The sequence below is a fragment of the Coffea eugenioides genome, chromosome 5 (genome assembly GCF_003713205.1).
Source record: "Coffea eugenioides isolate CCC68of chromosome 5, Ceug_1.0, whole genome shotgun sequence".
Taxonomy (NCBI): domain Eukaryota; kingdom Viridiplantae; phylum Streptophyta; class Magnoliopsida; order Gentianales; family Rubiaceae; genus Coffea; species Coffea eugenioides.
In genome coordinates, this window is record NC_040039.1 from 37688207 (window position 1) to 37704035 (window position 15829).

Sequence of the window (15829 nt, forward strand, 5' to 3'; positions counted from 1 at the left end):
GCAATGACATGGAGCAATACCACAGACTTTGGGATTATGTAGCTACTGTAAAAAATTCCAATCCTGATAGTCATATTTCATTGCAAATTGATAGGCGAAATATTGAGGAAAGGGCTACATTTCAGAGGATATATTATGGTTTAGGTGCGTTGAAAAATGGTTTCCTACAAGGATGTAGACCTATCATAGGTCTAGATGGCTGCTTCCTCAAGAGTCCCTTTGGAGGTCAGCTGCTTACAGCCTTGGGTAGGGATGCCAATGAAAATATGTTCCCTATTTCCTTTGCTGTTGTTGAGGTTGAGAATTACGACAGTTAGAGTTGGTTTTTGCGGGAATTAATCAGCCAAATTGGAAGAGGAAACAAAGGAGTGGCTTACACTTTCATCTCAGATAGGCAAAAGGGTCTTGTCCATGCAATTGAAGAATTATTTCCTGAATCAGAGCACAGATTCTGTTTGAAACATATGTTCGAGAACTTCAAACAAAGATTCAAGGATCAAGACCTTAGAGATCTGTTTTGGGAAGTAGCTGCAGCAGCAAGCATGCCGGAGCATGAAATTGCCCTTCAAATCTTGAGAGGGCTGACCCACAGGAAGGTGACAAGCTAACAGCTGCAGGATGGTTCAAACGGTTGCCTCCAAAATTATGGTCTAGAGCTCATTTTAGTACAGCTTGTAGGAGTGACACTTGCGTTAACAACATGAGTGAGTCATGGAATAATTACATTCTAAAAGCTAGAGGGGAGCCAATAATAACAATGCTGGAGTGGATTCGGAGGAGATTAATGCAAAGATTGGTAACCAAACGAGAGGGCATGCTGAAACATGGTGAAACTTTATGTCCAAACATTTATGAGAAGTTGGAGAAACTTAAGATAAAGGCAAGAAATTGTGTTGCGGTTTATGGAGGAAATGGAAATTTGGAAGTTGATGGCTACGGAAGGACAAATGTTGTCAATTTGGAGTTGAAAACTTGTACCTGTGGTCATTTTCAGCTTAGTGGCATTCTTTGCGTGCATGCGGTTGCCTGCATTCAGAGCAGAAAGCTGAAATTCGAGGAATATGTTGATGCTTGTTACCATAGGGAAGCATATTTAAGGGCCTCCAACTTCACAATTGGTCCCGTTCCTTCGAAGCAGTTATGGGTAGATAGCAAGATGCAATATCTGAACCCACCATTGGTGAAAAAACAGCCTGGTAGGCCAAAAAAACAGAGAAAAAAGGGTCCAGAAGAGCCTACAAATCAGCAGAAAGCAAGTAGGAAAGGACTTGCAGTTTACTGTCGGAGATGTTTGAAAACTGGACATAACATACGTACTTGTAAATCAGCGATTGACCCTAAGTCTAAACTTTACAAAGTAATGTAACATTTTACACTCTACTGTAATATGGTTTAGTGTGTTTTGTTGCTACTTATATACTAATTCATTTTGATTTGGACTGTAGGCACCTAAAGTTGGTCAAACAGCTTCAAAGGCAACATCCGTAGCTTCTGCTGCTCAGGCAAGCGTCTCAAGTACTGCTACTACAGTTTCACTGGTACTAGAGAGTACTGGCCAAACATTTTTGGATGCTGGAATATACTTACATATATACTAACCATGACGAGGTACGTGTAGGAGCCAAATCAGCCTATAGGTGGTACCAACCAAGAAAGCCAGCAAAGCAGATTCTCAAAGAGAAAGCAACCTGCTGCAACTTCAAGGATGTCAAGGTTGCGACATTGTGGCTCCAAGAGACCAAGAAAATGAAAAGCTGTTTTCCTGATTTTGTTGATTAACAATACTGCTTATGCCAAGTAGAATATGTCATTTTATTGGTTGAATGTACTGATGCCATTATGGTATGGATGGATGTTGCAGTATTTTTCATTGTACTCAGATTTTTGGTTATTTTTTGGTTGACTGTTGCTCTCGTGGATATTGTATTATGGTTTTTGTGTGAATGATTTCGTTGACTGTGGCTATCGTTTGGTTGACTGATGCCATTGTGGTATTGTACTCAGATAAATTGGCTATGTTTTGATCGACTGTTGCATTTGTGACTAGATAGCTATGCTGGTGAACCTTTTGACCATGTTATGGTAGGATACCATTGTGGTATGGTTGTAGTAATGAGTTGATTTTTGTGTTTATGGATGGCACGTCTTCGCTTATTTATCACAGGTTTTTCTGTATATGTCCCACACCAGAAGCAGGTTTTTTCAATGTCTTGAACAAAAGCAGCTTCAGTTGCTCATTTATAATTCAAACATGAAAATCAACTCCAAATTGAAACAACTTCACTACAATTTCCCAACTCTAGATTCTATTACACGGCCAAACAGCCAAACATTACACTTTTTGCCCAAAATTCATCTCATACATATAACGACCAGTGACAAAAGAGACACAAGTACAGTCAGCATCATCATCATCTTCATTAGCCCCATCGTTGCTTCGACATTGTGAATCTTCGATTGTAATCCTATAATAATGTTATAGTTATTACTTTCTATTCCTTGCCCAGAGATGATAAATCTTTCCGCGGTTGCAGGTCGAATTGATGAAACCCCTTCCACGTATGGACTTTGGCAGGATGATTCATTAGTGCCTCCCTCTCTACTAATTGGGTTGCACCATGCCCAAAATGAACAAGCACCAGTTTCACATACATAATACAACATACCTTTTGATGGTTTTTCAGATTCTACTACCTTAATCTTTGCTTTATTGTTGCAGAAACAACGCCGATTTTGGTACCTTAGGTCTCTCGATCCACCGCCAAAATTTTGGGAGTTTGACATTTTTGGGTTCTTCCTTGAAATGATAGCTGATTTTGCCCCTCCAAAGCTTTTCTTGATCCATCCAAAGTTGCGCTGAGCTCTTTACGTTTTTGGGTCTTCGTTTTGCATCTCTGTCGAAATTTTTCATTTGCAGATCTACAACTATGGTGGGTGCAAGCTTGGAAGAGACATGGAGGACAAAATTGGAATGAAATGAGTTTCTGCTAGACACAAGTTACCATTAAGTCTCGTAAATATCACTCGCTAGCTCCCCAGCCGGTTAGCAGGTAAAATCCAAACAAGTCCAAAGCACAGGGGAGTTAAGTGGGAGTTTCTAAACAATGAGGAAGTTTCGTGTCAATTTTCTTAACCACAGGGGGGTTTTATGTACTTTACCCAAATTTTAATCATCAAATGATCTAAAGTTTCTGACAATTTCACTAGCGTCCCCTGAAGTTTGCAAAATTGCATTACACAAACCTCCCTAAGATTAAGATTTAATAGCAAAATTAGTCTAATTAAAAAAATTAACATTAAAAAAGTACTTTAAGGAAGAGATGAAACTTTTATTTCAAAAATGGATTAATCTTTTCTATATTAACTGTGTATACTCTGTCAGCGTTGGATGAATGGCAACTATGTAAAATTTGAATTTGAAATTCAACTTTTGTATATATGTCATGAATCTAACAGTAATAGTGTATACACTTTCAGTGTCTATAAGATTTATTCTTCAAAAATACCCCTTTTAAAAACTATACTAATAAATTAGACAACACAAATAAGTAACAAAATTATACTAATAATACAAAATTCAATAAAACAGATAGTCATATTTTTTGACATGATTTTTGTTATGATTCTTGTGATTTTAAATAGAATTTTTTTTTAAATTTTACCCTTCTTTTCCATCCAATCTCCTTTACTAATATCAAGCAATTAAGTAATTAGAGCACTAATTATTAACTAATTAATGAAAATAACCGTTAGTTCTATCAATTTATCAATCTATGAATTAATGAAAAAAGAAATAATGAAAGAGTAAATTTATCAATTTATTAATTTGATTTTGACTTTTATTAGTAACCACTAGTTTTAAAAAATAAAAAAAATAACGGTGACACATTAGCCTAAACCATAGCTCAAAAATGTGATTATAATCATAATTAAATCCTTTTACTGTGTGTTTATAGATCAAATATAAATTTCAATTAATCACTTTTTAAAAGTACTTCTATCAGCTTAACAAAAGCATCGTGATTCCAAACAGGCTCTAAATCTATTTTACACTTGTAACTTTTGGAGGTTAAACAACTCACACCGAACACTTGCTAATTTTCTAAAGGTATCTATGACTAGGTTGCTGCCTTAGATTACCGTGCGAGAAACAGAAGAAAAAGACAACGACCTAAGAATCAATTCCTGTCTAGAAAAGCATCTCTACCTGACAGAAAGTCTATAGATTAAGAAGTAAACACAAAATTGATAACAAGCCTGCAAGCAATTATAAACTTTGGAACAGGTGAGGAAGTAACTCTACCTCTCCTCTGTCCTCTCTTTTAGAAATGGAGATTACTTATCCTGCTTTTCTTGTAAGCATCCTCTTCTTTTTTCTTCTATGGAAGTTTAATAGGCTATTCATCAAAAGTTCCAAGAGAACTGATAATCCCAGAAAACCCCCAGGGCCATGGAAGATTCCTCTGGTTGGAAGTATGCACCATCTAGCTGGTTCTTTGCCACACCTTGCTCTAAGAGACATGGCTAAAAAATTTGGACCCATCATGCATCTGCAGATGGGAGAAATATCTACAGTGATTATATCAGCAGCACAGGAAGCAAAAGAAGTGCTGAAAGTTCATGACATTGCCTTTGCAGACCGACCAGAACTTCTAGCTTCTAAGATACTTGGTTACGACAACTTGGATATCGCCTTTTCACCTTACGGTGATCACTGGAAACAGATGCGAAAAATCTGTCTTGTAGAACTCCTCAGTCCCAAGAGCGTACGGTCTTTTGGCAGTCTCCGGGAGGACGAGGCCTCGAAGGTGATTAGATCCATCAAGTCATCGTCAAACTCGCCAGTCAATGTTACTGAAAAAGTCTTCTCTTTTACGAATGGCGTAGTCTGCAGAGCAGCTTTCGGAAAGAGCTTCGCGCACCAAGATGTTCTGATACCGCTGATAAATGAGGCAATTTTATCAGGCGGAGGTTTCGATATAGCTGATTTGTTTCCTTCGCTAAAATTCCTTCATTCTTTGAGTGGTTTGAAGCCAAAACTGCTAAAGCTGCATCACGAGATTGACCAGCTGCTTGAAAACATAATCAATGAGCACAAAGAGAAGCAAACAAGTGATTTAATTGATTCCCAATCAGCAGAGGAAGATTTAGTTGATGTCCTATTAAGACTTAAGGAAAGAGGTGACTTCAATATTTCAACAGACAGCATCAAGGCTGTTATTTGGGTAAGTATATAGTAACATATCACAGACACCTCAAGCAAGTTTCCCATTTCATCATATTTTAAGTAACCATTCTCTCTTGAACTGCAATACAGGACGTTTTTGCAGCTGGGACCGAAACTTCTGCAGCCACATTAGACTACGCAATGGCAGAGCTGATTAGAAACCCAAGTGTCATGGAAAAGGCCCAAGCTGAGCTGAGACAGGTCCTCGAGGGGAAGGAAACAGTACAAGAGACAGACTTGAAGGAATTGAATTACCTAAAAGCAGTGATCAAAGAGACTCTGAGGCTGCACCCTCCTCTTCCACTGATACTTCCAAGAGAATGCAGGGAGCCATGTAAGATTGCTGGTTACGATATTCCCATCAAAACTAAAGTCATGATAAATGCCTGGGCAATTCATCGTGATCCTGAAGTTTGGCCGAACCACGAAAAGTTTAAACCGGAGAGATTTCTTGACAGTGGCATTGACTCAATAGGGACGAATTTCGAGTATATCCCATTTGGTGGAGGAAGAAGGATTTGCCCAGGAATATCATTTGGTTCGGCAGGTGTTGAGCTTCTTCTTGCTAAGCTGCTGTACCATTTTGACTGGTCACTTCCCAATGGAACTGCAGGTCCTCAAATGCCAGACATGACCGAAATCTTAGGTGCAACTGCAAGAAGAAAAAACAGCTTGACTTTAGTTGCAACTATTCATGATCCATCTGCATAGTTCAAATACTGGTCTGCACTATTGGACACCAAAGATTGTGACACTGTTTTGCTGGCCGGTTGGATTCTTCATTAGCAAAGCAAACACAACATGGAATCCTATCACCACAGAATATTTCATGGAAGTTGCTCCTTATTTTATTGCTATAATAAACGTTTAACGTTTTTGAATCATATTGAGTTCTTTAGAGTTCAAACTTGTTTATTTCAACATGTTTTTAATCTTGAGAAAGTTTGGCTTGGATTTATCAAGCCGAAACTAAACGATCTTTAATCGAGCTGAAATGGAATTGAGTTCAACTAGCTTAAATCGAAACCAATTTACATTATATCGACTCCCAGTTAGCCATTCTTTCAAGAGGAAGTGTGTAGATCAAAAACCTTAGTCCTTTAGGAAACATCAGCGTTTGATTTTTAAGTTCAACCTTCTTATAGCCAAACTTCTTTGAATCAATCAGCAAATCTTGAAGCATCAATGGCATGTTGCAGCAACAAGTTCAGCAATTCAGTCTCGTCTGGAAAAAATGGAAATTTGCCCAAGTGAAGGTGAGATAAGAAGTTTGCAGGCAATGTCTCAATTTCCTTGTAGTAATTGTTATGGCTCATTAACGTGGCTTAAGGCTTGAACTCCACTGAAAAACAAGAAAAAAGGCTGGTCAAGGTACCTTTGATGCGGTAGTGGAAGTGTGAAAAGTGGATTTGCTTTATGAATGAAATCCATAAAAAGAACAAGGGCTGGTTCATGATCAAACCCCCAAAATAAACAAGATTCAAACAAAAATCTAAATCTTAGGGCACACTCAAAAGAACATGGCAAAGCCAACAAACATACAATTGTGTTAAAAAATTAATAAAATTATCAAAGTCTGAATAATATAGGCTAGTAGTCTAAACTAAAAAAGAAATGAAATATAATTAAAATAGGGAAACGATGCAAACTTCTTATAGTCAATCGACAAGGATACATGGACAGATCCATGCCAAACTGCCGCAGATCTAGAAATGGACCAATCATTAAGCAAAATCTCAAACATATAATCATATGAATCCATAGACTAGTTTTATAATTCACATTTGGTTTTCATTTTCTGTTTTTCTTTTTTCTTTCTTTTTTTTTAAAATTCTCCCACACTTAAACTTTTTCACATTTCCAAATGAAGGAATTCAATTACTTAGTTTTGACCATTTAAAAATAACATGCTAATAGCTATCGTCATTGTTTGATGCAACAGTTGATATTTGGTCAATAAAAACCCCTGGTAACTAAGGAATAACAGCCAGCGGAGTATAGTTCAAGTTAATAAAATAAACTTATAAGAACAACTATAAACAAAAAGCCTGCTTCATTTTCTAATAATATGGAGACATAAGATTAATAATTAGGCCAAATCACAATAGATGACCAAACAACTATTTACAAAACCCAGAAAAATTAGCCAAAAATAAAAAGAGTCACAAAATATCAAATATTCACTAAAGAAGTACTCTAAATCAACACCATTTAATACCTAACACATCCATACATATTAACCTTTAACAATACTAAAACTTGAAATACAAGCCATTGTATATAAGGAAAAAGAAACAAGAACAAAAGTATGAAAATTTGAAAAATTTTAACTAAAATTTCAATTCATTTCACCCATAGACCATTCCCCACAATTAAGACAACATTATCCCTAGTGTTGGCGAGGGATTAAACCAAGCTATTTTAGTATTTAGTTTCCTAGTTCTTTTTGGTATCTTATTTGTTTAATTTCCATATTAGATTAGGAAATCTCAAGTCAGTTTTCAAATAAGCTTTGGTTTACAACTATATTTGTTTTAGGAAATTTTAGAGTTTATAAATACTACCAGTCTAGTGGGTTATTAATTGAAGAGAAGAGTTCAGTCTTGAGAGAAAACCTCATAGTTGAGATTTGTGAGTTGTTGTGAGTGAAATGACTTGATATTTGTTATTGTTGAGTTTTGAGTTAAATAAATTATTGAGTATTTGTTCTCCTCCTCTTCCCACATATTTTTATATGTGTCAAAATTGTTTCCGCAGTACGCACATAATTTTTCGTGCTAACAAGTGGTATTAGAGCTCTAGACTTTGATCCTAGGGCTTGTTCGTGAAATTAAAGTATGAATCTGCATTATTTACAACATTGTCCTGCTTTTATCTTTGATGGTAAAAATAATTTTGAAACTTGGAGGTCGATGATGAAGAATTTTTTCAAAAATATTAGAGTTTGGAATATTATCCAAAAGGGGTTCACGGAACCTATAGCAGGCGCAGAATTATCAAGGGATGCAGTTAAACAATTAGAGAAGAATAGACAGTTGAATTGTAAGGCATTCTACTATCTCCATACCCAAGTCCAGTTACATGTAATGAAAAAATTCATACATGTAAAGACAGCAAAGGAGGCTTGGAAATTTTTAATAAATTCCTATGGTCATGGTGGAGAAGAAATTTGTGACGAGGAAGAAGAAAAAGAAGTTTCTGATGAGGCAAAGAAAGAAGAAATTGTAGCAATTGTCGATACATCTAAAGATGAAGAAATTGTGATTGAAGAAGAAATTTCACAAGTGATTGAGAAAGAAAGTGAAATCATTGATCAAATTAAAGATGTGGTTGAAGATCATGATGATAGAGAAATTGTTGACTTTATCGAGGTTGATGAATTTTTTGAAGAGAAAAATGAAGTAATGAGATTGGTTGAAATCAATTGTGGAGTGGACAAATTAGTTGAAAATCGTAACACCGTTAAGATTGATGCATTTGTTAATGTGAATCAATCAACACAAAAATATGGTGATGTTAAAAATATTGGTAGTGGTAACTATGATATTGTGATTTTGGGAGATTTTATTAGTGATATGGATGAACTGAATGATGGAGTATCTAATGGAATATGGGTGAATATGTTTGAATTTTTTGACAAGAGTGATCAAGCTAAGAAGTTGTTTGAGAAGTATAAGTTTCGTCCACTACTACACGCGAAGATGAAATTGAAGGTCAATTGCAAGTTAGAACTCCATGTCATTTATACTGTGACTGAATTTTTCATGGAGATTCAAACTCATGATGGCATTGGAGATAACAACATCAAGAGCCTGGTTTAAGAGAGGCAATGAAGGAAATTAAACCAAGCTATTTTAGTATTTAGTTTCGTAGTTCTTTTTGGTATCTTATTTGTTTAGTTTCCATATTAGATTAGGAAATCTCAAGTTAGTTTCCAAATAAGTTTTGGTTTAAAACTATATTTGTTTTAAGAAATTTTAGAGTCTATAAGGGGCCGCTTGGTTAAAGGGTTTGGGAATCACAGAATGAAATAAACTTCTTATTTGTTGCTTGGGTTAAACCTATTGGAATGCAGTTTTTGGAATCATTTCTAAAAAATCGGACTTCTCATTCCAGAATAAATTGGGAGGTTTGGACAAAACCCTCAACTTATTCCCTCACAACATTTATGACAGACCTACCCATCATATACAAAAGTTCTCAACCTTCTCTTTCTCTCTATCACACACCGCTCCCTCTGTTTTTCTTTTTCATCAATTTTCCTATCTCTTCTTCTTCGTCGTATAGTCTTCATCTTTTATCCAAAATCTCTTAAAAAAAAGATTTAAAGTAGATCTAAATGGGTTAATAGTGGGCAAATATCTTCAATAGGCAAATTGTTCAACAAGATCTCTATGAGAAAGATCTCCAAGAAAAATTGAAGAAAACCCTCAACCCAAATCCAAGGGTTCTAAGGTATGTATTCTCTCAAATTTCTCCTATAATTAATACTAATAATAATAATATATAAGTTTTCACTAATTTCTTCAGTAATATATAAGTTTTCACTAATAATAATGTCCTTTGAGGGGACAAAAAATGATATATACAGGATTTTCATCTGTACCGGTTCCTTTTTTTTTTCTATAGACTTATTGGAATGCTTCCTTCTTCGATTTTTTAGGCCTCTTACTCTATGAGTTGCTCAAACTTTTCTGCTTCATGGTTTTCCTCTTGTTTCTGGCAATTTTAATGTCCAATTCTCTTAATTAAGATTGCTTTGTTGACTTTCTGCTTTTTAAGAAGACCTCAAAATCAAATGCGTATGTTGTCTGGTTCTTGAACCTTAAATGCTTATGTTGTCTCTGTAGACTATTTGATCATTGTCATTTATTTTTGAAGCCACCGCCTTTTGAATCAAAAGAATGCTTGCACATACTATGGAAAATGGTTGTGGTGGTTCTTGAACCTTAAATGCTTATGCTGTCTATGTAGAGTATTTGATCATTGTCATTTATTTTTGAAACCACCGCCTTTTGAATTTTTGTAGAGCAATTCGATTAGCTCTCTTTGAAGCATTACGTCTTTGAAAATTCAAAGGCATTAATGCCTTTGAATAATATCCATAGTGGTCAATAATTGTCGATATTGAAGCATATGTTAGACTAGTTCTCTTTACTTTAATGTGCAAAGTGACAATTGGGATTAACTGACATCAATGGATGGACGCATTTTTATCCTTTGTTGGTAATAGATTCTTAACATTCATAGCAATATGTCAAATTTGATTCCGAGCAAATGACTAGATCTATGACACAATTGAAGTGATAAACCTTTATAAACTAGCACTACTTAGCCTCAATGGAACAGGCATTATATTTGACACATGTGCATTTGTATTTAATGTTTTATGGTGAATACTTATTTTTGGTTGTCATATTGTTATGTAGACAAAGATGCCATGTTTGCCTATTGGAAACAGAAGACGCAAAAAATATCGGAATAGCCAAATTTTATCGGGAATGATAATGGTTATTATTGCACTTTTTATGATGTGGTACCAGTTAATATTCATTCATCTCAAAAGTAGAAGGCGCCAAAAAAAATCAAAAGAAGAAAAACGCACTGAGCGCATGCAACACTTATTCAATTTAACTAGGGAGAGTGATGCTTATTGTATTAGTGAACTTTGTATGGATACACGAACATTTGGGATATTATGTGAAATGATTAGAGACACTGGAGGTTTGAAAGTTACAAGAAACATGTCAATAGAAGAAATTGTTGCCATGTTTGCATATGTTTTGGCTCACCACAAGAAAAGTAGAACAATTTGTGGTCTATTTTGGAGAAGTAGAGAAATAGTGAGTCGTCAATTTAATCTTTACCTCCTAACAGTTTTGAAATTGTATACTATATTGCTTAAGAAGCCTGAGCGTATTACCGAAGATTGCACAGATAAGAGATGGAAATGTTTTAAGGTAATTCATTAATTAAAATACAATCATTTAATAAAATGTATATTTTCATCCAAACTATCCAATATAGACATTTTAACTCATTTTACATTTTTTACTTTTGTTAAAATAGAATTGTTTAGGTGCCTTAGATGGGACATTAATAGATGTGACACCACCCACTGAACAAAAATCAAGATACCGAACGAGAAAAGGAAGTATTGCAACGAATGTATTAGGGGTTTGTTCTCCTAATATGCAATTTATCTATGTCTTGCCTGGTTGGGAAGGTTCGGCACATGATGGTCGTGTGCTTCGAAATGCTATCTCTAAACCTAATGGTCTTAGAGTCCCACAAGGTAAACATATATTGCAGTATCCAATACCATTCAATCAATTTTTTTTTCTAAAATAAGGTAGTTAGTCTAGTATTAATTTGTGCATGATTGAATTTTGAAGGTTGTTATTACTTGGTGGATGCTGGATATTGTAATGTTGATGGATTTCTTGCCCCTTATGGAGGGCAAAGATATCACCTTAATGAATTCGATGGTTATCGACCACAGAGACCAGAGGAATATTTCAACATGAAACATTCTAAAGCTAGAAATATCATAGAAAGATGTTTTGGATTGCTAAAAGGAAGGTGGAAGATTCTAGCATCCCCTTCATTTTTTCCAATTCAAACACAAGTGCGAATAATTATGGCATGTTGTCTGCTGCACAACTTGATAAGGAAGTTCATGACTTTTGATCCACAAGAATTACTATAAAGTGAAGAAAATGAAAGTGAAGATGAAGATAGTGATGAAGAAGTAGAGTACATATCCACTATTTTGCCAAGTGACCAATGGACAAATTTTAGAAATAATTTAGCTCAAGAAATATTTGACAATTGGAGGGCTGGACTTAGTATTTAGTTATGAATGGATGTTTAGCTCTTAGAGTCATTAAATTTGGATTGACATTTGATGTACGAATTATTTGGAGAAACCTGATGTACGAATTTTACAAAAGAAAAAATGTTACTTGTGAACAAATTGAGGAAGTAAGTAAGCTAATTAATTGTGAACAAATTAGAGCTCCTACCCTTGCCATTAGAATTGACATTTCCGTTTGCATTGCTGCAGACCTTGGCAGCTATTATTGAGATTGCAGCACTAAATTGGCATCGGCACTTCTACTGTTGACCTCTTCTTCTTTGAGACCCTCATACCATTGGAAGTACTTGTATTTTGCACAACAAAAATATAACTTGTTGGGCTTCATTTTAGTCTTAGAAATCTTCAGTATTACCTTTCAATTGCAGGTGCAATATTTGTTCCTTATTGTGAAGGATGTTGAGAAGTTCCATGATTCTCTCCTATGGCTGGAAGAAGCCATGCTCTTTGCTGCAACACTTCACCTCAAGCTACTAAACTAAACTCAATCAAACCAACTGTGTTACCCCCACAAACAACTCTTCATATTGCTAATAGAGAGTTTCATGTGTCAAGTCCATCCTTTATAAGCTGGTGCAAGAACCTATAGATGTAGCTGTTTAGCTAGCCGTTGCTTTCATGTTAATTTCACTCAATGCTTAAGGTGTTGTAGATGCAATAAAATGGTTTGCACTTACAACCCCAGAAATTTATTGATTCTTAATAGTTTTGTGGTATTTTGGTCTTCCTTTGCTAATACTACTTGGCAAGTAGCACGAAAGGCAAATGTGGCACAAATTTCTCATCTCACTTCTTAAAAAAAAAATTTAATGAGACTTTTTCTAGCCTGGACTGAATCTACAACAGAATCCTTAAGTTCAAGAGTGATAGTGTTATTTCTTAAACTAGAGGGTAGGAGAGTGCTAGTGTCAGAAATCTCAGGGAAGGAGGCTTCTGCAATTTTCCCTTTTTATTATCTGTATGTGTTTTTTAGTGTTTACTACTCAACTGCTGACATTCTGGTACTCTGAATCGAGATGATATTTTGATGTTAGGTTTATGCAAAGTTCAATCTTGATTTTTCCCTCAATGAAGTTTTCACTTTATGGGTATTACACCTTAACGGCAAATTAAATTGGAACATTTTTTTCAAGTGAACCAGATAAGGAGATGAAATTCGATAAAGTGATGTAGTAATCAAGTAAACTATATATATGTAGTCACTATTGTCAGAGCTTTTCTTAATAAAATATGTTTCCCTGCTGGCTACAATAATCTGTTAGCTATCAAATTTAATATCCTTTCTTTTTTCTTTTCTTTTAGCTTTATTTTGTTAGATGGAGTACAGATAGTAACAATATACTATTGTTTAAAGCAATAGGCCATAGCATACATCGTGAGTTTATTAACCACAATTAGTCCATTGAACGTTGTGTTCTGATTAGCATTTCATTGACTAAACCACGTTACTTAATAGGCTCAAATTGGAATTTTTTTTGGCTGATGTACCATTTGGCCCCGAGATGATAGTTCCAATCTCGTAAGTTTTTAACATTGGTTTGAACTTTTAAGTGTCCGGTTGTACTTTTCATTTTTCTTTTCCTTTTAAAGTTGCTTGAGATTTTGTTAAGTTGATTTTTTTTCTTTTCGGTTTCCCTTTTTTTTGGGAATGGGATGAAACTTTTTTTTTTGCTCAAATGTTGATTGAAATTTTCTTGATTTTCTTAAGTTCCATGAATTTTTTTTGCCTTGTGGCTTTTGTAGGTTTGAATGATCATGCCATGAAGATAATAATGAAGTTGAAGTTAACTGTAAGCTGGCACCTTTTCTTGATAATGAAGACATTTAGAGATTAGGATTCTTAGCTTACACCAAAGTTGGTAAAGTTAGCAATATGATGATGAAGATTTTCTATACTTGTATTTAAGTTAGCATTTGACTTGATTAAAAATCTAAGAATTTTCAATTGTGTCTTAGAGGATGATGCACTTAATGGTGTTAACCTCTTGCATGATGAGGAAGAGATGTTGTCAGCCAATTGTCCTATAATTGTGGACATTTTGACTGTCTATGTTAGGTGGCATTTGGTAAGAGGGTTTCGATATGGAGAATTGGAATAAATCTCATAATTGTTGTTTGGATTACTACTATCGGAATCGGGATTTTGGAATCATACCTAAAAATTTGGAGTTCCCCAATTCTCTAGTAATTTGGAGGGTTTTGGACAAAATCCAAATCTGATTCCCGTTTAGAAATGGGGCCCGTTCCGCCACCAGTTAAAAAATTAATATATAATTATATAATATATATATTAAAATTATAATATTTAATTATAATTAAATATTTTATTACAATATTAGTATAATTATATAATATATTTATAATTATTATATACACATATATAATATGTTATATAAATATATATTATAATTATCTAATTAAATATAATTATATTTATATAATATATAATATATATTTATTTATATTATATAATAATATATTTATATTATTTATATATATATATTTATAAATGTATATAGTATATGCATATAATTATATATATACCTATATATAATAATAATATATTATAAAATTATATAATATATTAGTATAATTAATATTTATATATTATATATTTATATTATAATATATATACATATATAATATATATTATAATTAGAAAGCATAAGAGTTAGGAAGTAGGTCGCAGTCGGACTGCCACTCAGTTAGAGTGTTAGTTTGGCCGGTAGAATCGGGCATAAATTGTTAGTATAAACAAAACAAATAAAATAAAAATAAATAAATGGATATAAGGCGGCTCAGCCGACCATTCAATGGAATGAGATAGAATATGGAGTTTGTAAGAGAACTTACAATGTTTGGAAAGCTTGCAAGGCTTGCTCCCTTGTCTGAATCTAAAAACAAAAATATAAAACTAAGAACTAGTTTGTAGAGAGAAGGAGGAGAGTTTCTTCAAGTTAGAGAAAGAATTAGGCTTGAAGAATTGGTGTAAGAATGGTGTGTCGATTATGTTAGATTTGAGGGTTATTTATAGCAAAATTTTCGTGTTGCTACAGTACCCGCTACAGTGATTTTTACTGTTTGCAATGTACAGTACCGCTACAATGCGCTACAGTGTACAGTTTGTCTTTTTGTTACCGTGCTTGCACAGTAACTTACCGGACTACTACAGTACTTCCGGTGCTACAGTGAAAATGATTTTTTCTGAATTTTGCTCCGATTGAACCAGTTTGAATGTCCTTAGAAGCATTTGTTTAGCAAATCATTGCTGATAATTCTTTTGACACTGCTTTGATCCATTCCTTGTAATGCTGTGTATTGAATCCTTATTTATCAAATAGATACTTGTTCAGAACCATTCTTTGGATGTTTCTTCTCTACATGAAGCATTGTTCTTTTAATGTTTGTACCGAATAGTTTGAGTTTGCTACCCTGATATGGTTGTATCTGTGCGTATTGTAGCAAGGGATTCTTTCTTCAATATCCCTGTCAAAGTATATGATGTCAAAGTTGTGAGGACTCGCAAATTTCTCATATTTTTTTCTCAAAAATGCCCTTTTATTTGGAAATTATTATTTATTAAAGCCCTACCACCCAATCTTTCCACAATAAGTGCAAATAAACCTAGAAAGTAGGGTTTCACTTTTGGTTTCAAGATTGGAGCAAAATTAGGGTTTTCGCGATTTTTCGCCGGATGACTTTTCGGTACAGAGTAAGGATTAAAT

At 34.4% G+C, this 15829-nt stretch overlaps 2 protein-coding genes across 2 annotated transcripts; both read left to right on the top strand.

The window, feature by feature from the left end:
• The first annotated feature begins 700 nt into the window (after window positions 1-700).
• LOC113771547 lies at window positions 701-2860 on the top strand. The gene is made up of 3 exons (XM_027316122.1): window positions 701-1357; window positions 1446-1538; window positions 2720-2860. The coding sequence occupies exons 1-3, from the start codon at window positions 701-703 to the stop codon at window positions 2858-2860; spliced, it is 891 nt and encodes a 296-aa protein (XP_027171923.1).
• Window positions 2861-4328: 1468 nt separating this feature from the next.
• On the top strand, window positions 4329-6021 carry LOC113771548 (premnaspirodiene oxygenase-like). Its single transcript, XM_027316123.1, has 2 exons — window positions 4329-5225; window positions 5318-6021. Exons 1-2 carry the CDS (start codon window positions 4329-4331, stop codon window positions 5936-5938), a joined length of 1518 nt encoding a protein of 505 aa, XP_027171924.1. The 3' UTR covers window positions 5939-6021.
• The last annotated feature ends 9808 nt before the right edge of the window (window positions 6022-15829 follow it).

Excerpts from the sequence above, each read along its gene's own strand:
- LOC113771547 (XM_027316122.1), top strand. The coding sequence starts at position 701 with ATGAGTGAGTCATGGAATAATTACATTCTAAAAGCTAGAGGGGAGCCA. Across the intron at positions 1,358-1,445 it reads CTAAGTCTAAACTTTACAAA|GCACCTAAAGTTGGTCAAAC; the intron begins GTAATGTAACAT and ends TTTGGACTGTAG. Across the intron at positions 1,539-2,719 it reads CTGCTACTACAGTTTCACTG|AAACAACGCCGATTTTGGTA; the intron begins GTACTAGAGAGT and ends TTATTGTTGCAG.
- LOC113771548 (XM_027316123.1), top strand. The coding sequence starts at position 4,329 with ATGGAGATTACTTATCCTGCTTTTCTTGTAAGCATCCTCTTCTTTTTT. Across the intron at positions 5,226-5,317 it reads GCATCAAGGCTGTTATTTGG|GACGTTTTTGCAGCTGGGAC; the intron begins GTAAGTATATAG and ends ACTGCAATACAG.